At 37.6% G+C, this 25,199-nt stretch overlaps 1 protein-coding gene across 1 annotated transcript in view; it reads right to left on the bottom strand.

The window, feature by feature from the left end:
- Nucleotides 1-18,759, bottom strand: part of AQR (aquarius intron-binding spliceosomal factor) — a gene marked incomplete at both ends in the record, with an annotated part of 102,278 nt that extends 83,519 nt beyond the window's left edge. Inside the window, 4 exons of the mRNA XM_080707045.1 lie at nucleotides 5,369-5,404; nucleotides 10,214-10,254; nucleotides 14,836-14,892; nucleotides 18,685-18,759. Coding sequence (XP_080563171.1) covers nucleotides 5,369-5,404; nucleotides 10,214-10,254; nucleotides 14,836-14,892; nucleotides 18,685-18,759 — 209 coding nt within the window. The remainder of the gene's footprint in view (nucleotides 1-5,368; nucleotides 5,405-10,213; nucleotides 10,255-14,835; nucleotides 14,893-18,684) is intronic.
- Between the last annotated feature and the right edge of the window lie 6,440 nt (nucleotides 18,760-25,199).

The raw sequence follows: 25,199 nt of genomic DNA, 5'->3' as shown, positions 1-25,199 counted from the left end.
GCTTTAAGAGACTCTGTTTCTAAATAAAAATATAAAATAGGTTAGGAGTATAGCCCGGAGGTAGAGAGTTCCATCCCCAGTACCAAAGAAAGAAAGAAAGAAAGAAAGAGAGAGAGAGAGAGAGAGAGAGAAAAGAAAGAAAGAAAGAAAGAAAGAAAGAAAGAAAGAAAGAAAGAAAGAAAGAAAGAAGCAACTGTGTATGTGTGTGATACTTAGGTTTGAACCCAGGGCCCTATGCATGCTAGGTAAAGCATTCTATCACTGAGATATATTGTCAGTCCTTTATTTTTAATTTTCTGCATTACTGGGGATTTACATCAGGGGCTCTCTACTACTGAGTTACATCCTCAGCCTTTTTAATTTTTTTTTTTTTTTTTTTTTTTTTTTTTTTTTACTTTGAGACATGGTCTTGCTAAGTTGAAGAGGCTGGCCTCAAATTTGGGATCTTCCTGCCTCAGTGATGTGAGCCACTGGCCAGACCTTAATTTTTTTAGTTTTTTAAATTCTAAAACAGGTTCTCACTAAATTGCCCTGGTTGGCTTCAAAACTTGTGATCCTCCTGTCTCAGCCTCTCAGGTAGCTAGGAGTACAGTCATGGACCACCACACCCAGCCCAAAACAGAGCTGTTTTGCTTTTGCTTTAAATGACAACACATGTATAATTTTCAAATACACAGGTATATAGAAACACAGTACCTAGTAATCATTTTAAGTTGTGTTTTAGTATAATTATTTTTTTGCTATTTCCTTTCATGCTTCAAGAGTCTATTTATCCTGATATTTTCATGTATTTTATCTTTAACAATTCTTCTTGGTTAATTTGTAATAATCTAGGAAAATGAATAAGTGAGATGTTACCCAATATAATGGTCAAAATAATACATATGAGAGACTATAGAGTGCTATTTCATAAATGAGTGAAGCCTCATTACATCCGAGCAACACCCCCTGCCCTATTTTTTATTCTTTATTTTGAAACTGGGTCTCACTGAGTTGCAGAGGGCCTCACTAAGTAGCGGAGGCTCTCTGCAAACCCCGATCCTCCAGTCTCAGCCTCCCAAATGCTGGGATACAAGCGTGCGCCACCACGCCCGGCTCTCATTACATTTCTTGCAAGTTTAAATTTTCCTGAATTATTTCCTTCAAAATTTCTGTCAAAGCTGGGTGTGGTGGCACACGCTTGTAATCTTGGAAAGCTGAGACAGAAGTGTCGCAGGTTCATGGCTAGCCTTGGCTACTTAGTGAAGACCTCCACAACTGAGACCCTGTTTCAAAATTAAGAATTAAAAATCGGGCTGAAGGTATAGCTTGGAGGTAGAATGCCCCTGGGTTCAATCTCCAGTTCCGCAAAAAAAAAAAAAAAAAAGAAAAAAAAAAGAATTGTCAACAGGATGCTGTTACTCTATCTTTGTCTAAAATTTACCCCATGACAGTTTAGCTAAGTATAGAAATTTATGTGGGTGTTTTTTTAAAAATAATGGAATGTTTCATCTCTATATTACAATTGAGAGTCTATAATTATCAATCTATTTGTCCTTCTTCTTTGAGTAATATGTCTTTTCTGGTCTTCAACCTATCTTTGTTGTTCTGTAGATGATTTACTACATTTCTCGAATTAAAAACCTCATGTATTTCAAGAACTCTAGAAAATTCTTGATGATCGTCTCTTCTAAACTGCTCCTTCCCATCTTTCTAAATACAAATACCTTCTGCAACTACTGACCTCATTTTAACCTCTGTATCTCTTACTTTCTTAATTTTCATCTTTTCCTGGTTATTTTATAGTTAATTTCCTCAGATCTAGTTTCTAATTCACTAACTTCCTCTTTATCTATGTCTAACTTGCTATTTAATTTGCTCACTTTGCTATATAAGCTTTTCTTTCTTCTTTCTTGTGAGTGTGTGTGCGTGTGTGTGTGTGTGTGTGTGTGTGTGTGTGTGTGTGTAAGTGGGGATTGAACCCAAGGCCCTTCTACCTCCAAGCTACACCCATAACCCTTTTTTATTTTTTATTTGGAAAAAGGGTCTCACTAAGTTGCTGAGAGCCTCACTAAGTACTGGTATTACAAGCATGTACCACTATGCCCTGCTCAAATTTTGATTTTGCTCAAATTTTATTTTCAGTTTTCTCACTTTGCTATTTGAATTTTTAAATTTCAATGATTTTTTTTTTTCTTTTGCAGTACTGGGGAATGGAAACCAGGGGCATTCTACCTCCAAGTTACACCCCCAGACCTATTTTTTATTCTTTATTTGAAACAGGATCTTCCTCCAAAGGGCCTCACTAAGTAGTAGCTCAAAAAAGTATCCTCCCGTCTCAGCATCCCAAATGCTGTGATTATGAGTGTACCACCACGCCCAGCTTTCAATGGTTTTTTATTTCCATTTCTCCAAGACTTTTTTTTTTTGGTAGTACTGTGGATGGAACCCTTCTTGGGCTACACTCCCAGACCTATTTTTTGGAAACAGGGTCTTAAGCCAGCAAGGCTGGCTTCAAACCTGCATGATCCTCCTATCTCCGCCTCCCAAGCATGGGGATTACAAGCGTGCGCCACCACGCCCAGCGTCAAGTCTGCTCATTTTTATTATCTTGTTTTATTATCTTGTTTATTTTTATTTTATTATCTTGTTATAAATAGAAAATGACCACATTTTCTATTTATTCTTATACCCATAATAATTTTAACTATAACAAACTGACAGCATGTATCAAGTATTTAATTCTCTGAAGTTCTTTGGGAGGAAGAGAATCTACTTCTGTTTGGGAAGAGGAGAATATAATTCTAATTTGTTTTTCACTCTTCCTGAGCCTAATTTGCATTGTAATTTTGATGTATAAACAGCTTCACAAGGTTTCATCTATAAGAATATTTTACAGTGTGGCTGAAATCCATTTCATTTCAGAGTATCTTCATAATTATTTCTGATAGATACCACAGGACTCTTACTAACTTGCCGTAGTTTTTAATAGCAATGCCTTGTTTCAGATGTTATCTGACTGCACAGTCCACTCAAAACCTATTCTTAACATTTTTTATCAGATGAAAAAACAAAGGCAATAACAGCCAATGACCTGCCTAAGAAAATATAGATATGGTCTTGACTCCTAACTATATCTTTCTCCAAACTTAAGGAATTGTTCGGTACCTTCTTGGCTGTATTTCAAATACAAGTTATAGGACATGTAACAGTATCTCCCTGCAATCTTTTCAGCAGAAACCTTTTCTCTTTCAGTTTCCTGTATACAGCTAACTATTCTATGCCATTTCCATGCATCTCATTTCTACTTTTAAGCAAGAGACTATTACTTTCTACTATAAACTTCAAAAGGGTTATATCTCCAGGTTTACATGAGAAAATAGCACTCTCATAATAAACGCTCATGAAAGACAATAACCCACTGTTTCAATTATTATAGATTTTTCATTGTCATTGATGTCTTTAGTGTTTTGTTTACTCTAGAAGTCTGATTAATCCCAACTACATAACAGTATCCTCTTTATTTTTATGTTTGCTATAGTTTGAATCTTGAGTGTCTCTCAAAGGCCTATGTTGTGAAAGCTCGTGGCGCTAATGGGAGCCGTGTGAGCCTTTTGGAGGTGAGCTCTAGTAGAAGGAAGTTAGGCCATTGTGACTGTGCCCTTAAAAGGATTGGGACCCCGGACTCTTCCTCTCTCTTTGCTTCTCAACTGCCATGAAATGAACCAGCCTCTTCTGCAACATGCTAAAACTACAATGCACTGTGTCACCAAAGGCCTAAAGAAACAGGGTCAAGCAACCATGAACGGAACTAAAATAAATCTTTTTTTTTATTATCTTGGGTATTTTGATAAAGAAAAGCTGGCTAACAATCTTCTTGAAAGGTGGCATGATGTGGTAAGAAGGGCATATCTATCCATAATTTTCCATGGACCAGATAGGTCTAATTTCTTCTTTTTTTTCCCTGTGATACTAGGGTTTGAACCCAGAGGCATTCTACCTCCAAGCTACACCCACAGCCCTATTTTTTATTCTTTATTTTGAAACACGGTCTCACTAAGTAGCTGAGGCTAGCCACGAACCTGTGACACTCCTATGTCAGCCTTGTAAATACTGAAATTACAAGCATATGCCACACGCTCAGCTTCTAATTTCTAGCCTCAATTTTCTCCTCTATAAAACAGACAGATCGGTAGGCACAGAGGCACATGCCTGTAATCCCAGTACTTGGGAGGATGAGACATGAAGATCACAGGTTTAAGACCAGCCTCAGCAATTAAGCAAGATCCTGTCTCCCAGTAAAAAGTAAAACAGGGCTGAGGATATAACCTCTGGGTTCAACCTCCAGTACCAAAATAAATAAAATAAAATAAAATAGGAAGATTTACTGTAGTTATTGTGAAGATTAAGGTCATATTAAATGCAGTTCTCAAAATATAGTAAATATTCAACTTATTAATTCAAAAGTATACACTTAAATTTCCCTAAGAAGGACAAGACCTTCTACTTCATGCCATTTTTTATGAGGATAAAAATCAGTATACCTAGGGAACAAGTTATTAATGCAGAGGGTAACAAATAATTCCATCTCATGAAGTATACTACAGCATGAACTCTGGTATCAGACACCGACATCTCAGCTCTGTCAGTTATTGCATTATTTTGAACAAATTACCTCAGCTCTCTGACCTCAGCTTCCAGTAAATAAACTGGTATTTCCTTTGTAGGGTTGTTGAGTGCTCCATAAGTAAAATGTTTAACACCAAGCCTAGCGTAAGGTAAATGTTCAATAAATGATAACTTTACTATCATCAACAACAACCCTGGCTTTCATTTTCAAAATACTGGCCCTAGTTATAATACAATTGAACTATTTTCATAATCTAAAAGTTGTATGTTCTCTTTTATCTGAAATACTTAGGTGATCAGTGGCTAGGTTGGAAAAATGTTCTACAAAACTACAAACTACAAACAACATTGTAGTTTGGTAGGGAGAAAAAACTGACTGTAGTATAAATCCCAATTTATTCAAATTGATCACCAGTAAAACCAAGCAAGACAAATTGGTCATCATAGGTTATCTTAACTAGTAAGAATCAACTCAAAACACAAGTCACCCTGGCAAAGGGATCTCACTGAAAACAAAGGATACATACACTTATCTAAAGCCAATCACAAAAACATAAAACCTCACAAAATTTAGAGTTATTTTCTTGTATTGTTCTTTGTTGATGTTGGCTTGTGCATGTTACATATGTGGTCGCCAACTGAACTACATCTTTGGCCCACAAAATTATTTCCTTAAACACTCACAAAAATACATGAAATATATTAAAACTTAAATTATACTGTTGCCTTTAACTTCATCAAAATAATGTCTTTAACTCACCTAAATTCCAACAGCATTATCTTTCTGATGGCAAACCTAAAAACACAAAAATAAAGGTCATTTAATATTTTATAAAGTTTTTGATATAAATTTAACTTTTTTGTGGTACTGGGGATTGAGCCCAGGAACATTCTATCTCTGAGTGACACCCCCAGCCCTAATTTTATTCTTTATTTTTGAAACAGGGTCTCACTAAATTATGGAAGGCCTCATCAAGTAGCTGAGGCTGGCCTCAAACCTAAATTTAACATTTTAAACATAAAATATGAACACTACAAAGTTCTTACTGCAGGTGTATTTTTGAATCTTTTATTTTAAAATTAAGTCAGATATTAGATCATTACTGCCAAAAGCTAGACTCTACAACTTTCTTTTCCCCCTTAGTACTGGGGATTGAACCCAGGGCCTTGCATTTGCTAGGACACTTCTCTGTCACCAAGGTACGACTCCAGCCCTGTACATCTTTTTACACACGGAGCGAAATGCTTTTATTTCATGAGCATTATTTATATCACAAATGTGCAAGTTAGATATATTACACATAGTTCTTAGTCTTGATAGTGAGCCTAAAATAATAAAGAATATTTCTTACAAAATATCAAGCATTTCTCCTTATGATACTGCTTTTTTATAATAGAAATACTTCATTTCATATGAAGAGATGATGCTATAGTCAAGAGATACTTCTCCAATACCAAGTTCAAATGGCCACAAATTTAGCTTTATCATTTTGGAATACTGGAAATAAAGTAGCCAGACCATAACACTGCCATTAGATAGCAGTTTCCAGCTTTGAAAATTAAATGTGTATGAATTATGAATTTGAATGGTCTCCTCAGGAGACCATTATCCTGTCAAAATCCTATTGCACTGATTTCTAAACTCTTAGTTTCACTGAACAAGAAATGTCACCGAACTTTACTGAGAATAAAATGAGGGTTTTTACTACTTAAAATCAGAAAGATAGAAGAACGCTAGATAGATATAAGTCAAGGTATATGCTTCGATAGCCAGTCAGGCCACTGAGTGTACACATCTTGAGTGATATACTCTACATCTCTAGCTTAGTTAAAGATGTATGTGTAAGATAGAAAAAAATATCAGAAGAACTGCAAAGATAAGTATGAACAGTTCCCACAGGTATAAACAATTCAAAGGAGTTTGAGATATTTTTATAAGTTGCCAATATTCACTAAGAGAATGAAATGAGATTGACGCTGCCCAAAACTTAACATACATTTCATTAAATCCTTCAAAGTTGGATGATTTATCAATAAACTGAGTATTAAATTATTAAATGTGATAAGGAAAAGAAAGAGGGAACATATGAAGTGGAATTCTTTTGCTACTGTAACTGCCTTTACTTCTTTTTTGAGACATGGCTATGTGAAAACATGGGATCTGGAGCTGTGTAGCCCCCTTGAAATCACACAGGAAAAGCAAAAAAAGATATACATATTATACATTTCAAATACATATGTATGTATGTATGTATGTATGTATGTATGTATATATGAAGACACTAACAAAACCCTGACATGAACTTCTGAACTATCTACCTCCAGATTTGTTAGATTAGAAAATAGTAACAGTGAACAAAAAGCAGCTAGCCACAAGAGTATATGCTGTGTAATTCCATTTGATTAAAGCAGAAAGAAGCAAAACTGTAGTAGTGTTCCTTTTTTCATACTTATATATTAAAATGTTAAACAAAAGAACAAAAACAAGCAGGGAGTTTTGAGAATACTGACAATAGTCTAGATTTCTTTTTCTGGTTTTAAGTGTAGGTAATAGTTATGAAATTATTAGTAGTATAATTCATAAAGCTATGTATTTCTGTTGTATGCCCTCTTCAGTGGTATATTTTATAATGAAAGGGATTATATATTTCAAATAAAAGTAAATATAGATGCTCTGGCAAAAGTAAACTGCTCTCTAAGTTGTATTTCTCTTGGCATAAAAACCACTTAGATGGATACATAATAGGATTAGTCATCATGCCAAAGTGTGAGAGTTAAGAGAGAGACTTCTGGAGGGCAATGGACTCTGTCCTATTTAAAAACGGAATACTGGATAAAAGCCAATGAACCAGGATTAAACACTGTGCCTCCAAGTACAGGGAGAATCTTGGGCAAGTTATTTAACCTCTTGTTTCTCATGTTCTCATCTACAATGCCAGGATAACAATAGTGTTATAGTGGAGATAAATTAGCTCCTGCATGCAAGGTGCTTAGGCCAGAAGCTGGCACACAGAAAGCACTTTATGAAATACTAATTGCTATTTTTAATATTTTAAAATCAAACTTGAATAATAATACATTAAGACAAGCTTGCCCAATCTGATAATGGCAATGACAGCAAAATAAATCAATAACATAATACACAACACATTTATAGGGTAACTGGGAAAAACACCCTTTAAGAATTACCTAATTTTGAGACCCTAGAAATGATTTTTTTTTACACTGTACGAATATTAAAAACTGATTATTTCCAAAATGCCTTTTGGAAAAATAGGGTTGATGTGCAAAAAATGTACATTATAAGTACTTTAATGCATAATACTGAGTGCCTTATGGCTCTAACCTGCCAATTTGCCTAACAGATTAATAAATATTACATCAAGCCAATATGAAAGATGCTACAAAGCTCCGCAAAATTTCCTCAAGCATCAATCTAAAACATTGGTCATTTAAGTTTTAAAATACATTTCCAATTTATGTGTTATAGAAATACTTAGTATTCAAAATGCATACATGATGAGAAAATGGATGTTAAAAGTGCCACGGTAAATCTTGTTGGGTTCCAACAATGACAGTTAAAAATAATAAAAACAATAGAGCCAGCAATTAAAAATATTGCAGCTAAGTCTGCATGCCTTAAAAATCACTTACTTTGTATAAAAGGTATCATTAATACAGATGAAAAAATATCCTAGAAACTGTTTATGTACATGTATATATGTATAAACAAAAATTCTATAATTTACCCACCCATCCATCTTTCATTATATTTCCTCAGGCAGTTTTACCCACACCTACAGGCAAACTAATAAATGTCATATAGCTACACAAATTTCTTATCCGTCATTTATTTGTCATTTATTTGACCTAAAGTAGTAGCCGCTGTCACACCTGACTGTACTTTAGTAGACATAGCATTTAATATCTCATACATAGCATCTCATCTAAATTTTTCTTGCCACTTCCTCTCCTTCCCTGCTAGAATTTAAGCTCCAGAAGAGAGAGGGCTTCATCTATCCTGTTTATTGTTGCACTTTTGGCATGGAAATGATGGTTGATACAAAGTAAGCTCAACCCAGGCCTTTCTAGCTCTACACCTACACACCCAGCTATTTATTCAACATTTCCACCTCTTAAAACATCTGGAATTCAAGATATCCAGGATGGAACTAATGGTCTGTACCCAATCCCACTCCCAATAGCAATGGCAAGTCAGCAATAGCAATAGTAATCACTCAGCAACTTAAGCAAAAAACTTTGTGCTCATCCTTGATTCTGCCACTTCACCTACAGCATCCTACTATCGAGTCTCTTTGCTCTCTCCCCTCTTTGCAACCCCTCACCTTGCCAACTTTCCACAAAGTCTGAGCCATCATTATCCTGAACATGACTACTACAATACTCACCTAATTTTCTCCTTTTTGCCCCTCCAAATCCAAATTCTCTTTGTCAAATCTCATCACTGTACTTACAGCTCTCTGCTGGTTTTCTACTGCATTTCAAATAAATAAAAAAGCCGGGCATGGTGGTGCATACCAGTAAACCTAGTAGTATTTGGGATGCTGAGACAAGGAGGAACACAGGTTTGTAGCCAGCCTTAGCAAGTCAGAGAGGACCTCTGCAACTTAGACTGTTTCAAAAAAATAAAATAAAATAAAATAGGGGTTGGAATGTAGCTCAGAATCAGAATGTTCCTGAGTTCAACTCCAAGTGTCACTAAATAAATAAATAATTTTTATTAAATTATTAAATAAATAAAAAATTTAAAAACCTCTGTAACAGGGTCTTTGAAATTGTCTTCCTCTATAGCTCACAAAGCGATCACCAGAACAACTTGTTTTCTATTTTGGCACTGCCCTAATTTATATACAAATTTTATATAAATGAAAATTTACATCTTAAGACTCAAAAACATAAATATCAAGTACACTATTTTATAAAATCTGTAAGATTCATAACACAAATATTTATTTGAATTATAACATTAGGCAATCCTTTTAAAATACTTATTGGGCATATATATATATATATATATATATGCAAATATATGAAAAGATGCTTAAAATATAGTTACATTTTTTTAAAAATGATAGAGAATGGAATGTATAAAACCTTTTGTGGGGGTGGGGCAGAGGACAGAATAGGTATATGCAGAGAAAAACAAACTGGATGGCTAAGGAAGAAAATTACTAAAACATACTCCCTTCTGTATAATGTTCAAAGATAACTTTAATTGTTCCTTTTAAAAATTATACACCATATATTATATATATTTATTTTGTATTTGTTTTACTTTTCTAATTCTTATGAATGTCTTTTAGAGGATTTCTGAGAAATAAGAAAATTAGTACTAATGTTTACTCTCTGACATTCCTTCGAAAACCAAATAAACTTGACAGGACTTAACCCCTGTAATCTAAACCAAAATTTAGAAGGAAAATTAACTTATTACTTTAGCACCTTCAGTTTACTAGCCACCATCTCCCCAATAACCAATGCAGAAAAGAAAAAACAGTTCAAAGCTGCGATCAGTTAGAGGCTCAATGAGATGCAACTTGGTCCACCTAAAGTTCCAATGTATAAAAATGAAACTCATTCCTACCTTGACTTGACAATCTCTTTCTCATATATATCTTCAATAACCTGTTGCCAAAAATATAAAAATGTTTAATATCTCAAACACCTTTTTCATATCTTCAATTGATAGTTTTCAAATTACTGAGATCATACAAAATAAGGTAGGTTAGGAAAGCTATTAAATACTGCTACTAAACTTTTAAGTTTTTGTTGTTGTTTTTTTTTTTGTGGTACTGGGGGTGGAACCCAGGAGCTTTTCTATCTCCAGGATATACTCTAAGACCTATTTTATACTTTTATTTGGAAACAGGGTCTCACTAAGTTGCTGAGAGCCTCACTAAGTAGCTGAGGCTGGCTTTGAACCCGTACAATCCTCCCGTCTCAGCCTCCTAAGCGCTGGGATTACAAACATGTGCCACCGCGCCCAGCTCAAGAAAATTTTTTAATATATCATACTTCACAGAATGTAAAATAATAAAAGGCAAAGTAGTAGAAAAGGGTAAATAATAAAATATATCTACATAAGAGACCCAGAACATTCATTAAAATCTGCATTTATTGCCGGGCATGGTGGTGCAGGCTTGTAATCCCAGCACTTGGGAGGCTGAGACAGGAGGATCATACAGGTTCAAAGCCAGCCTGAGCTACTTAGTTTCCAACTAAAATAGAAAATAGGTCTGGTAGTGTAGCCCGAAGGTAAAAAGGCTCTGGGTTCCATCTCCAGCACCACAAAAATAAATAAATAAATAAATAAATAAATAAATAAAATGTGCATTTATTAACAATTCTAAGGAAAATAAAAACTCACTAAATCATATTTTTATTTACTTTTATGTTTTATTTATTTATTTTGGTACTGGGGATTAAATCTAGGGGCATTCTACCTCCAGCCCTTTTTACTTTATTTTGAAACAGGATCTTGCTCCATTGCTGAAGCTGGTCAAAAACCTGTGATCTTCCTGTCTCAGCCTCCCAAGTACTAGGATTACAAGTGCATGCATGCCCCCATACCTGAAATGGGATCATATCTTTATTTTATTTTATTTTATTGGCGGTACTGGGGTTCCTGGAAGCCCTTCTATCTCCGGGCTACACTTCCAGACCTATTTTATATTTTTTATTTGGAAACAGGGTCTCTTAAGCCAGCAAGGCTGGCTCCGAATCAGCGCGATCCTCCTGTCTCCGCCTCCCAAGCGTGGGGATTACAAGCGTGCGCCACCACGCCCGGCCTGGGATCATATCTTTAAAAACTTAATTTAAAAGTTACAAATGCTATCAGACTCCATTTAAGAATCCTAAAAATGGTCCTTCAAAAACCAGACAGAAGCGGGGCGTGGTGGCGCACGCTTGTAATCCCCGCGCTTGGGAGGCAGAGACAGGAGGATTGCGCAGCCGCGCGCGCTGGCTTAGGAGACCCTGTTTCCAAATAAAAATGTAAAAATAGGTCTGGGAGTATAGCCCAGAGGTAGAAGGGCTTCCAGGAACCCCAGTACCGACAGATAGGAAATTAAAAGAATGAAGACAAGAAAAACAAATACTAGCAGTGCATCCCATTATTAACTGAATATGTAAAGCCTCAGAATTTCCATTTGCTTAAGTTAGGTAGGAAATTCAGTCTATAGAACTAAAAGCCTGTTTCAAACCATCTGCCTTCAAGGGTGATGGCTAGGACCATAGGGCAAGAGAATCACCTCTCTAATGTCACTTTTTTTTACCAGCAAAATGCATCCCAAAATACAAACTACCACATGCTTGCTGTAAATAAGTTAGGGCATATAAAGAATTAGTACAGTTGGAAGTGGTGGCACATGCCTGGTAGGCTGAACAGGTTCAAGACCAGTCTCCACAACTTAGTGAGAACCTCAGAAATCTAGGGAGAGCCTGATTAAAAAAAAAAAAAAAAAAAAAAAAAGAACTGGAGGTGTAGTTCAAAAAGGCAGAATGTCCTTAGGTTCAATCACACACACACACACACACACACACACACACACACACGAAGTAGTACAAAGCCTGGCACATGGCCAGCCTTCAGTAACAGTTACTAACAGCAGAATAGTAGTACTGCAGTAACAAAAACATCTATGTAAAATAGTGAGGTACATATTACTGTATAGTAACTACAGTGTCCTCTAGCTGCACAATGTACACCTGTCAAATAAATGAGAATGGTAGAGAATGGTGATGAAGCAAGCAAGTTCTATTCAATCTAGATGAAGTCTCTATTCTTTATATCAAAACTCAAATAATAAAACAAAACCATGAGCCTCTTTAAATATCAACTTAAAATGAGTTCAGAACAGGCATACATAGCTTTATCTAAAACTATCTAGTTAAACTAAATCAATTTGGATATGAATTGAATTGCTAAAAAGCTTAATCCAGTTAGGTTCAACTCAATCTGGTAGTATCATCAGGATATTTTTATTAGTAGTGAAAATTACTCTAAAGACAGCCGGGCGTGGTGGCACACGCTTGTAATCCCCGCACTTGGGAGGCTGAGACAGGAGGATCGCACAGGTTCGAAGCCAGCCTCAGCTACTGAGTGAGGCTCTCAGCAACTTAGTGAGACTCTGCTTCCAAATAAAATATAAAATAGGTCTGGGAGTATAGCCTGGAGATAGAAAGCCTCTAGGTTCCACCCCCAGTACCACAAAAAAAAAAAAAAAAAAAAATTACTCTAAAGACTCCTGCTCCCAACATATATAAACACAAAATATACAAACAATATATAATATGATAAAGCCACCCTGCTTGCAAATAATTAACCAAAAAAATGGAACAAGGCTAGGTGTCCATCAACAGACAAATGGATAATGAAAATTACACACAATGAAACAATGGATTTTACTCAGAGAAGAACAAAATTATGCCACTTGCAGGAAAATGGATAGAAATAGAGAATATCTTGCTAAGTGATATCAGTCTCAGAAAATAAAGGTCTTATGTTTTTTTTTCTTATACGTGAAAGACAGAGAAAAATTAGGAAATAAAGGGACTTCTGATAAATGAAAGAAACCAGTAAAGAAGTAGAAGGGGACTAGGAAAGAGATGTGGGAGGGGGGGAGGCTTGAAGAAAGAAACAGTGCCAACAGTGCTGTGTGCGCATCTCACTAACTGTAGGGAAGGGGTGGGGGCAGGCCTCGTGCCTGTTTCTATCATGCTGAACCTCACTATGATGAATAAAAAGTAGCTAACATGTGCCATGTGAACAGAAGTTCTGAAAACAATAGTATTACTGGCAAAACAAAGACATATTTATAAACAAAAACGTCTAAGATCAAACAATGTAACAAATTTTTAACATATTAAGTTCAGGTTTACAAAAGTACGGAAAGCATCACAGTTTATTTTATGATGGCAAAATCAGAACCAGGTGCAGTGGCATATGCCTGGAGTCCCAGTACTTGGGAGACTGAGACAGAAGGATCACAGGCTCAAAGCCAGCCATACTCCAACTTAGCAAGGCCCTCCACAACTTGGTGAGACCCTGTTTCCAAATAAGAAATAAAACTGGACTGGGAGTAGAACATAGAGGTAGTATGCCTCTGGGTTCAATCCCCAGCACCAAAAATAAGGGGGGAGGAGGACAAAATTAAAGTCTGTCTTCTTTATCTGTTAACTGGGATCTAACACATATACATTTACTTCATATGAAAAACTCTAAAAACCTATTTCAATGATAATCCTACAATTAGGAATTTTCCTTTCATTTATTCTCTTGCAATATGCTTTTATTGGTGCATCACGGTCTCACAACATAATGTAAATCACGTTAACAGTGACATACATGCACACAGTACTCCCAGCTGCCTCCCCATCACCCGTCTACCCCAGATCCTTTTATTTATTCTCATAAACTTTTGTTTATTCAAGTAAACTGTTAAGTCCACTCCCTCATTGAGTACTACGAGTCCTTAGTTATCTGTTCTTCCTCACTAATAAACTTTCACTCCTCCCATTATTAGTATACCTTCATCTCAGTTTATCAACCTAAAAAGTAAATCTATCTTAAATGAACTGCCAAGAAATATATACAAAAATCTCTGTATGTTTAAAAAGATTCATTATATAACCATTTATAATAACTAAAAATAATCTAAGATGCTACAAACAGGAAAATGGCTAAACAAATTATATACATGTACTTTAAAAAAAAAGCTTAAAGTAAAAAAAAAACTATAATAAGCGCTGTATCTGCGTTTTATTTTCTTATGTATAACTTTATATTTTCCAAAGGTTCTAACATGAATAATTATTAATTTTAATAATTAACAGTATTCATATATATATATATATATATATATATATATATATATATATATATATATTTCCCCCCCCCCTGTACTGGGGATAGAACCCAGGGACATTCTACCTCTGAGCTACACCCCCAGCCCTATTTTTTAATTCTTTATTTTGAAACAGGGTCTCACTGAGCTGCAAAGGGTCTCATTAAGTAGATGAGACTATCCTCAAACTGCAATCCTCCTGTGTCAGCCTTCCAAATGCTGGAATTAAAAGCATGTGTCACTATGCCCAGCTTATTTTAACTTTTAATAAAAATTATGAAAAGCTTTTGTTAAATTAACCCTTAAAAAGTACAAAGAGCATATTTACTCAAAAAGTACATTGCAAACCAAAACTACTTACCTTTATATCAAAAGGTGATTTTTTCTTGATGTGAGGAGCCCAGTATTTACATGCTAACTGCAAAAGTAAATAGTACAAAACAGTAAGACACAGATTGATACCACTGTAGAGCTAGAAGACTGCAATCATTTAATGAAAAACTATCACAAGGCAATTTTAGTCTTGGAGGATAGTCACTCTAGAGGGACAATAAGGGCATGCATGCTAGTTGGCATCATGGACCTCAACCACTAAATGTCAGTATTGTTTTGCACTACAACTAGCCATTGTCGTTTTTTAAAAACCCAGTTAATAACCAGAGTCAAGCATCTATTGCACCATGATAAGGAAACCTAAACCCAGAAGATTAAGTGGTCTGTCCAAGGTTACAGTTAGTTGATATCTGAACAAGTATTAAAAACTGTATTTAAAATTTTTCATGAATGTTAGCTGGGCATGGTGGCACATGTTTGTAATCCTAGTGCTTGGTTCAAGGAAAGCCTCAACAAGTAGTAAGATGCTCATCAACCCAGAAAGATCCTGTTTCAAAATAAAAACAATAAAATAGGTCTGCAGATGTAGCTCAAAGGTAAAAGGCCCCTGGGTTAAATTACCAGTACCACACCAAAACAAACAAACAAACAAACTTCATGAATGCTGATACGTAAAATAGTAAACCTTTAAATAATTACTATATACCCAGATATACATAAAGAAAATTTTTAAAAATAGTTTTAGTCTATAAGCTGGTTCTCATACAGACTTTCCAGTAAATTCACCTGGGAATTTAAATACACTTATATTTGTATGTGTATATACATAGGCATGGTGGTATATACCTGTAATCCTAGTACCTGGGAGACAGAGACAGGAGGCTCACAGGTTTGAAGACAGCCTCAGCAGCCTAGCAGGACCTTGTTTCAAAATAAAAATAAAATACGGCTGGGGGAATAACTTGGAGGTAGAAGGCCCCTGGGTTCAATCTCCAATACCAATAATAAATAAATACATACATTTATATAATATCTCCAGGTATCTAGATGGGTTATATACTATTTTATTAATTCTTTTTAAAACTAAATCACAAAAATAAATAAAATAAATAAAAACTAAACTACAGCCGGATGTGGTAGCACACATCTGTAATCCCAGTACTTGGAAGGCTGAAAAAGGAAGATGACAGATTGGTAACCAGCCTCAGAAATTTAGTGAGAGACCCTTAGCAACTTAGATGGACCCTGTTTCAAAATAAAATAGGGCTGGAAGTGTAGCTTAAAGATTGAATTCAAACCCCAGTACCACCAAAAACAAAACAAAAACGAAACTACAATATCTTCAAAAACAGAAGTTTCTTAAAGTCTCATTCCAAGGACTCTGAACTCTCTGACGACAAGGATTACTTTCTTTGATGATTAGAAGCCAAAGAAGCATCAAACAATATCTGGCAAATATCAGGCACTAATCTTTACTATTATGACCCAATATTGCAGAGAACCTTCACTCCCTCCACTGCATCTTAATGTTCATTAACTCACTCATCTATGCGTTCAACAAATACTCATCACACATGTGTGCCTAGTACAATGTCAGGTACTGGGAATACACAAAAAATAAAACAGGCCTGGTCCCTAGATACCACACTCTCAATCCAATGAAGGATACCATAAATGTTGTATGTTTACAAGCAACGTTCTCTAGGATATCTCATCCAGTCCTACAGTTAAAAGATCATGTTAGGTCACTAACTCCCAAGTTTATATTCAAGCTCAGATATTACCGCTATGCAGCAGCCTCACACATTCAACTGCCTTCTCACCACTTCCAACAAAGTGCCTAGAAGACACCTCACACTTAACATGGGCAAAAATAAGTCTGATGCCTGGCACTAAACCTTCTCCTTTCCCAGTTTCCCCATGGGGAACCCATTCACCCAGGTGTTCAAACTCTTTGTAATTTATCTCTTTCCCCCACTATTTCACAATCCATTATCAAGTCCTACTGTCTCTAGGTTCAGAATATAACCAGTCCAGCTGGGTGTGGTGACACATACATCCCAGTGCTTGGAAGGCTGAGACAGGAAGGATCACAGGTTCCTGGCCAGCCCCAGCTACTTAGTGAGGCGCTCCCCAACTTACTGAGCCCCTGTTTCAAAATAAAGAATAAAAAATAGGGCTGGGGGTGTAGCTCAGAGGTAGAATATTCCTGGGTTCAAACCCAAGTAACACACACACACACACACACACACACACACACACACACAAAGAATATAACCAGCCCACTTCAATCTTTAATGGCAGAAGCTCAATTAACTCTTAAATAGGTTATCCCCATTAATTCCCTATTACCACTTTTGATCTCCCAACCCCATCCAATCTCCACATCTTGGCTAGAGTGAAATTTCAAAAATAGTATTCACCAGATTGCAGTTTAAAACCACTGTATTTAGAGTAAAATCCAAACTTCCTACTCAGCTTTCAAAATTAGTCCTTACATATGGCTCTGTCCTGGTCTCATAGTGAGAGCTTCTTGTGTTCCAGCTGCCCCGGCCTTCTTTACAGTCACACCTTGAGGTATGTGCACTTGCTATTACCTGGACTGTTTCCTTGCTCCTTCCCAAACTGGTGCCTTCTATGCATTCAGGTGTTAGCTCAGATGTTACCACAGGGCGGACTTTTCTGTCTTAACTTTCATGCACCCACACCAGTCACTGTCACAATACCCTGTTTCATTTTCCTCAGAGCATTTAACAATGTATGAAACTATATTTTTCATTTGTCTGGCTCTTCCTTCTATAATGTGAGCTCCATGAGAGCAGGAGACTAATACGTTACTTTTACACAGAAATGCAGGTGTATAGAGAAAGGGAGTTCTGATAGTTTAAGATGTCAGGAAATGCCTCTCTAAAGTTAGTGTGTAAGGATGAGAATAAAACGGACGATGGGATAAAGGATTTCAGGCAGAGAGAATGACATAAAAAAGCAGAAGATAGCCGGGCCTGATGGCACACGCTTGTAATCCCAGCATTCAGGAGGCTGAGACAGGAGGATCGCAGTTCGCAGAAAGCCTCATTTACTTAGCGAGAGCCTTTGCAACTTAGTGAGACCCTGTTTCAAAAAGACTAAAAAAATAGGGATGGGTGGGGTGTAGCTCAGAGGTACAATGCCCCCAGGTCCCATCCCCAGCACCAAAAAAAAAAAAAGAAAAGAAAAAAAAAGTAGAAGATAAAAGATAGCGCAGAAGTCAGGCATGGTGGTGCATGCTTGTAAACCAGTACATGAGAGGCTGAGACAGGAGGATTGCAAGTTCAAAGCCAGGCTCAGCAACTTAGTGAGACCTTGTTTCAAATAAAATTTTTAAAAAGAAAATATGACTGGGAGTGTGGCTCGGAGGTAGAATGCCCCTAAGGTTCAATCCCCAGTACCCCCACACACAAAGACAGAATGGTACATTCAAATAACTGCAGCTCTTTATGCCTAATGCATGAAGTTAGAAAGAAAGCTGAAAACATAAGCACAGGTTAGATTACATACTGCTTTGAAGTACTGCAATCATTATTCTAAGGGTAATTAGAACTATTTAAAGATTTTAAGAAGGCAAGTTATATGTATTTTTGCACCTGTGTAAAACATGAAGAATGAGCTGGAGGAGAACAAGAGAACAGACAGATGACAGATAAAGATGTCTTGGTCCAGGCCAAAAAAAAAAAAAAAAAAAAAAGGAAATGGCAGCCTGGCTTAGAATGACAGAGGTGTAGCAGAGTGAATTAACTGACCAACACAGGCCTCGCAGGTGCTTAGAATCCAGAAGAACTGCCCGGCCTCGGGGGCCTGGAAGTCCTCGCTCCTCACATTCCAGACTGCCCGCGCTCACCTGGGTTACGAACTCCGCGTTGATCTGGGACACCGTGGGGGCTACGATTTTCTTCGGCTGTGTAGGGGCCGCCATCGCTGGACTCCCCTTCCCTCCGAGGAAGCGGAAGTGCCGCCTTGGCAGTGGGGTGACGCGGGGCGGCTCTCAGCAGCCGCCGCAGCTCCGGACCTCAGTTGGAAGAACCCGCCGGCCGGACACCTCCGGCACTTGCGGTCCCTCCCGGAATCCGCACCGCAGCGCGAGCGTTCCGCCGGAAGCGGAACCGAACGGGGCCGGAAGTTAGTGCAGGCGTTGAGTCTGAGCTAGAAAGCCACCGGCTTCGACCTCCTCGGTAAACGCCCCTAGTGGCTGGCAGGGAGAAGACACCCAGCGCCCAGAATTGGCGTGTTTTTGTTGGGTGGGGTTTTATTGTGAAGTGGGGGTTGGAGAAATGGAGAAATGGCATTTTAATCTTAAAGAAAGGTGTAGTGTAGAGAACATACAGTGGGAATCCGAGGCTTTAACTGTAACACTTTTATGGAGGTATAGATTGGGGTACAATAAACTGCACTTGTTTATACAGTGTAAAATCTGATGTGTTTTGACATCATTATACTTCCATAAACCATGATAACGAGCATATTCAACGCCACTGAAAGTTTCCCCTGCACTTTTGTAACCCATCTCTTTAACAGACACTTCTCCCACTCACCCGTTCACAAGCAACCACTGATTTTTTTTTTTTTTTTTTTTCCTTTAGCACTGGGGACTATCCGAGCTACACTCGCAGCCCTTTTTACTTTTTGTTTTGAAACAGGATCTCGCTAGGTTTCTGAGAGTCTCGCTAACTGCTGAAGATACCCTCCAACCTGCAATCCTCCTGTCTCAATTTCCCAAGTACTGGGATTACGGGCGGGCACCACGGTACCAGCTGGCACTGAGCCCCTTTCTGTCACTATAAATTGGCTTTTTACAGAATTTTATATACACGAAATGTTACCATATGTACTCTTTTCTTCTTTTACAACAAAATGCTTTGGAGAGTCTTCCGAGGTGTCGCAGGTATCAGTCATTCATTCCTTTTTTTAATCGATGAGCAGTATTAAATTTTTCGAACATATCACAGTATGTCAATCTATCTGTTGAAGGACATTTGGGTTGTTCCCAGTACTTGGTTATTAAAAATAAAGCTTCTAGCCTGGTATAATGGCGGAGGCTTGTAATCCCAGTACTTAGAAGGCCAACACAGAATAGCAGGTTCGTGGCCAGCATCAGCAACTTAACCCGACCCAGTTTAAAAAAGAAAAAAAAAAAAAAATAGAACTGGGAGCTAAGCGTGTTGGCTCACGCTTGTAATTCCAGCATTCAGCAGGCTGAGACAGGAGGATCGCGGTTCAGTTAGTGAGGCCCTTTGCAACTCAGTGAGACCCTATTTCAAAAATAAAAAAGACTAAAAAGTAGGGATGGGGATGGGGGTGTAACTCTGAGGTAGAATGTCCCTTAGTTCCATCCCTAGTACCGCAAAAAAAAAAAAAAAAAATTAATAAGAAATGAAAATACTAAAAAAAAAATAGGGCTGGGGGTGTGGCTCAGAGTTACAATGCCCCTGGGTTTCATCGCCAGGACCACACACGCACACTATCTATCTATCTATCTATATGGTTGGGGGTTTAGCTCAGAGGTAGAATGCTTCTGAGTTACATCCCCAGTACCACACAAAAACAAATACGTAAACAAATAAATAAGGCATCTATCCCTGCATTTGTGTATAAGTCTTTGTGTGTTCATGTACTTCCTCTTCTAAGTAACAAATGCCTAGAACACATAGGAGTGAAATGGCTAGGACAAATGATAGGTGTATGCTTAACTTTGTTTGTTTGTTTGTTTGTTTTTTGCAGGTCTGGGAATGGAACCCAGGAGCATTCTACCTGAGCTACACCCCCAGCCCTATTTTTTATTCTTTTTTGTGTGTGTGTGTGTGTGGTAATGGGGGTGGAACCCAGGGACTTTTCTACTTTCGGGTTATACTCCCATACCTATTTTATACTTTATTTGGAAACAGGGTCTAAAGTTGTGGCGGGCCTATCTAAATAGCTAAGGCTGGCTTCCAACCTGTGTGATCCTCCTTTCTCAGCCTCCTAAGCGCTGGGATTACAAACATGTGTCACCACGCCAGGCTCTATTCTTTATTTTTGACACAGGGTCTCACTAGTTTGAGGAGGGCCTCACTAAGTAGCTGAGGCTGTCGACGACGAACAGCCATCGTCTGGTCTCAGCCTCCCAAATGCTGGGAATACAAACGTGCACCACCACTCCCAACTTGTATGCTTAACTTTTTTTTTTTTTTTTTTTTGGTGGTGGTTCTGGGGTTCCTGGAACCCCTTCTACCTCCAGGCTACACTCCCAGACCTATTTTATATTTTTATTTGGAAACAGGGTCTCTTAAGCCAGAGAGGCTGGCTTCGAACCTGCATGATCCTCCTGACTCTGCCTCCCAAGCGCAGGGATTACAAGTGTGAGCCACCACGCCTGGCTATACTTAACCTTTTAAGAAACCTCCAGCTTTCCAAAGCAATTGCACACCAGGAGCATGAGAAACTTCCAGTTTCTCCTTATCTTTACCAACACTTCATAGGGTCAGTTTTTTAAAAAAATTTTAGCCATTTGGATAGGTACATGATGCATCTCACTGTGGTTTTAACTTGTATTTCCCTAGTGAATAATGATGTTGAACATCTCTTCGAACTTGTTTACTATTCAAATATCTTCTACATTGAAGCATCTGTTCAGATTTTTAAATTAGATTTCTTGTTTTCTTATTTCTGATTTTAATCACACACCACTAACACTCACAAGTCCACATAAAGACCAAACACTTACCTGTATTACACTCTTCCTGTATGAATACTGGCAGAAAACTGGTAACATTATAGACTCCAAGGAGAAGAAACTAGGGCATATATCTTATGCCCTTTTGTAACTTTTTGAATTTTGCAGTGTATATGACCTGTTCAAAAATGAACAGTATGCAAGAAGAAACAAAGTGGCAGTGGGTCTGGCAACTAAATGTATAGCGTCCTTTCACATAAACACACACACATATATATACACACATGCATTCTATTGTATAAAGTTTGTTTATAAAACTAAATTGCATGATCACAACTTAAATGTAACAGATTTTGAATGTATACTAACTTCACATTTTATTTTCAAATGAGTGTTTATGAAACAGCAAAACAATTTTCTAATGCTTCAAGGATGAATAGTGACACACGATAGTCAGAAAAGCAGGGGCTACGAGGATTATATTTCTATATTGTGCTGGTTTCAGCATAGCTGAAGCCTTAGAAGAGGTTACACTGAGGAAATGTTGGGGCTGAGCAATAAGGCTTGAGGTGCTGAAATCTAGGGAATGGGAACTGTCTTTATCGTAGAAGACAAGGGGAAACCGTTGACTGCTCATTATTTGTGTAGGAGGCTGAAACCAGAGAATCACAGGTTTGAGGACAGCCTTGGCAACTTGGTGAGACCCCAGCAAGTTAGCAAGGCTCTGCTTCAAAATAAAAAATAAAATATGGCTCAGGGTGTAGCTGAGAAAATGCTTCTGGGTTCAATCTTCATTACCAAAAAAGAAATCCCACTATTTTTAGAAGATGAGTTTTTAGTGGTATGTTAGATAGGTCACAGTAGGTACCATAGCAAGAGGAATACAAGCTGGGAGACCACTACAAACCTGAGGCTAATGTGAAAAGGCCTACATTTGTGTCCTTCCAGTAAAATTTAAAAGAATAAATGTGGAAGATGCTATAGAGACAGAATAAGAAGAAATTCATCCTAAGTAATTGCAAGAATGGTGGGACTAAAAAGAACCTGGAGAAGAAAGAGGGTAGAACAGATTTTAAAAGGAATGATGATCCCATTACACAGAGAGACAGCCTGGGGTGGCAGGAAGAGAGCTAGATGGTGATAAACAGTTTTCCAATTTGCCTATCTATAACATTAATAATTTATTTCATTATTTCATAGACAAGAGAACATTTGACCAATAAGCTCTAGATGGTATGTAGCTTTCTAGTGATCTAACTAGATGATTTTGTGTGTGTATGTGTGATACCTGGGACTGAACCCAAGGGAATTCTACCTCAGGTTTATGAAAAATAGAGTATTATAATCTCCCTCCCTATTGCTTCCCTTAGATAACTTTTTGACTGATAGATTTGAACATTCTAAAGTTATCATTTGCATTTTATGGGTTCCCTTTACTGTACAATCTTTCTGTAATGTGTTTTGTAAAGAAGAAAGCCAAGGAACGATGGAATCAAGAATGAAAGACAAGACTCTCAGTAATAAATAGCAAATGCTTCATAAAAAATCTATAAGAACATTATTAGTTGGGCTGTTTTTGTTTGTTATTGTAAGAAAAAATTAAATCTAGCTATAAAAGAAAATCTTGGTAGGTGTAAATAAATGAACAGTCTATTGACAAGATGGCATCTAGTAACTCGATCATGTTTCCAGCTTCACTTCTCTGTGTGATTCTGTTAACTGCCCCAACCCTCTCCCTCTGTGTACTAATCCCTGAAATAAGTACAGGGTTTCAGTCGGATCTTCTCAACCTAGGTTGGTGATTACCCCTATGCTGATCAGTCTAGAATGAGTAACCTGGTTAATACACAATGAGAGAGAGATGATCTTGCAGCTGCAACCAACAATGACCACTGCAATAGCCACGGAGAAAGCAACTCCCAGGGGACAACTTGAACAGCACAGGGACTTTCTTTTTCGGCAGAGGGAAGAAACCAGTGAACAGGGCAAAGTAAGATAGCAGAAAGAAAGAAGGGACTGTTAAGTCCCTGGAGGGGGGGCCAGGAAGAAAGTGAAGTTATACATCTGAAGAGGACGTGTACCTCTTGGCATCTTGGCCAGGTCAAGCATCACGACCTTTGAAGCTGGTTTTAGACTCCTGACTCCCCAGCATCTCCCATGAGTCAGGGCTGAGCTTCTGAACTGCAAGGTGGGAGGGTGACATCTGCCCTCCAACCTGCCCTCCAACATGTGTTGCAGCCTTGTCCTAAGTCTGCCCAAATTGTCTGACTCTGTTTCCTACCCCAAGTAGAGTGGCCAGATGCCCTCCTTCACCTCTAAGAAAAGAGAGCAATTTTTTCTATCAAAGTTAAAAGGTCACATAGAATTGGCAGGCTTACACTTCGTAGCTATAGCTTAGCTCTCCATTTTGTAACTTGTGTACACAAGTCATTATGTTCCACTCTTGGATGTACTGATTTTATGTTTCTCCTTTTATAAAATCAAGTAAGGAGTAAGTTAATATATATGCAACCGTGATGTTAATGATTACTAACTTCTTTGTAAATTAAGTATATTTATGTTTCATAAGTATCACCTAAAATACAAAACTTAAGAGGACAGTCTACCAAGCTGGTGTTTTCTAAACAACAACAAAAATTGTAAATAGTATCAGACTTTTTTAAAGCAAAGATAGAGGTCTTCAAACACCTAGCATTCCAAACCATGTCATTCTGATTAAAAATTGAACATAAATCACACACACACACACACACACACACACACACACACACATATGTGTGTGTGTGTATATATATATAGTCAGTCAACTTTATTTATTTTTACGGGTCTGGGGGTGGAACCCAGGGGCATTCCACCTCTGAGCTACACCTCCTGCCCTATTTTTTATTCTTTTTTTTTTTTTTTTTTGGTGGTACTGGGGTTCCTGGAAGCCCTTCTACCTCCGGGCTACACTCCCAGACCTATTTTTACATTTTTATTTGGAAACAGGGTCTCCTAAGCCAGCGCGGGCGGCTGGCTTCGAACCTGCATGATCTTCCTGTCTCTGCCTCCCAAGCGCGGGAATTACAAGCGTGCGCCACCACGCCCGGCTTATTCTTTATTTTGAAACCGGGTCTCACTGAGTTGCAGAGGACCTCACTAAGTAGCTGAGGCTGTCCATGAACCGCGATCCTCCAGTCTCAGCCTCCTGATGCTGGGATTGCAAGCGTGCGCCACCACGCCCGGCTGCAGTCAACTTTAAATGGGGATTTGTTTATATCATCAAATATTGTCAAAATGTTTATACAGACTAGATTTTTTTGTTCCTAATTGTTTTGGTTTGCATTTTTAATAATTTTTAATTATTATGTGTTAATTTTTTTAACAAAAGTACAACTTCTAGCAGAATAAGTTAAACAGTGCCTTGTTTTGTTTCAGTACTGGGGATTATACTCAGAGGCATTCTACCTCTAAGCTACACCCTCAGCCCTATTTTTATTTTGAAACAGGGTCTAAAATTTGGAGGGCCACACTAAGTAATTGAGGCTGGATGGGAACCTGTCTCAGACTCAGAAGAATTGAGATTACAAGGGTGTGTCACAACACCCAGTTTTTAAATTTTTTATTTATTATTTTTGTGTGTATGGCACTGGGATTGAACTCAGTAGCATCTTTAACTGAGTTATAGCCCCAGCTCCATTTTATTTTTTATTTTGAAACAGTCTAAG

Source organism: Muscardinus avellanarius (assembly GCF_963383645.1).
Source record: "Muscardinus avellanarius genome assembly, chromosome: 12".
NCBI lineage: Eukaryota > Metazoa > Chordata > Mammalia > Rodentia > Gliridae > Muscardinus > Muscardinus avellanarius.
The sequence above is the reverse complement of the archived record's forward strand: the minus strand, read 5'-3'. Positions and strand labels throughout refer to the sequence as shown.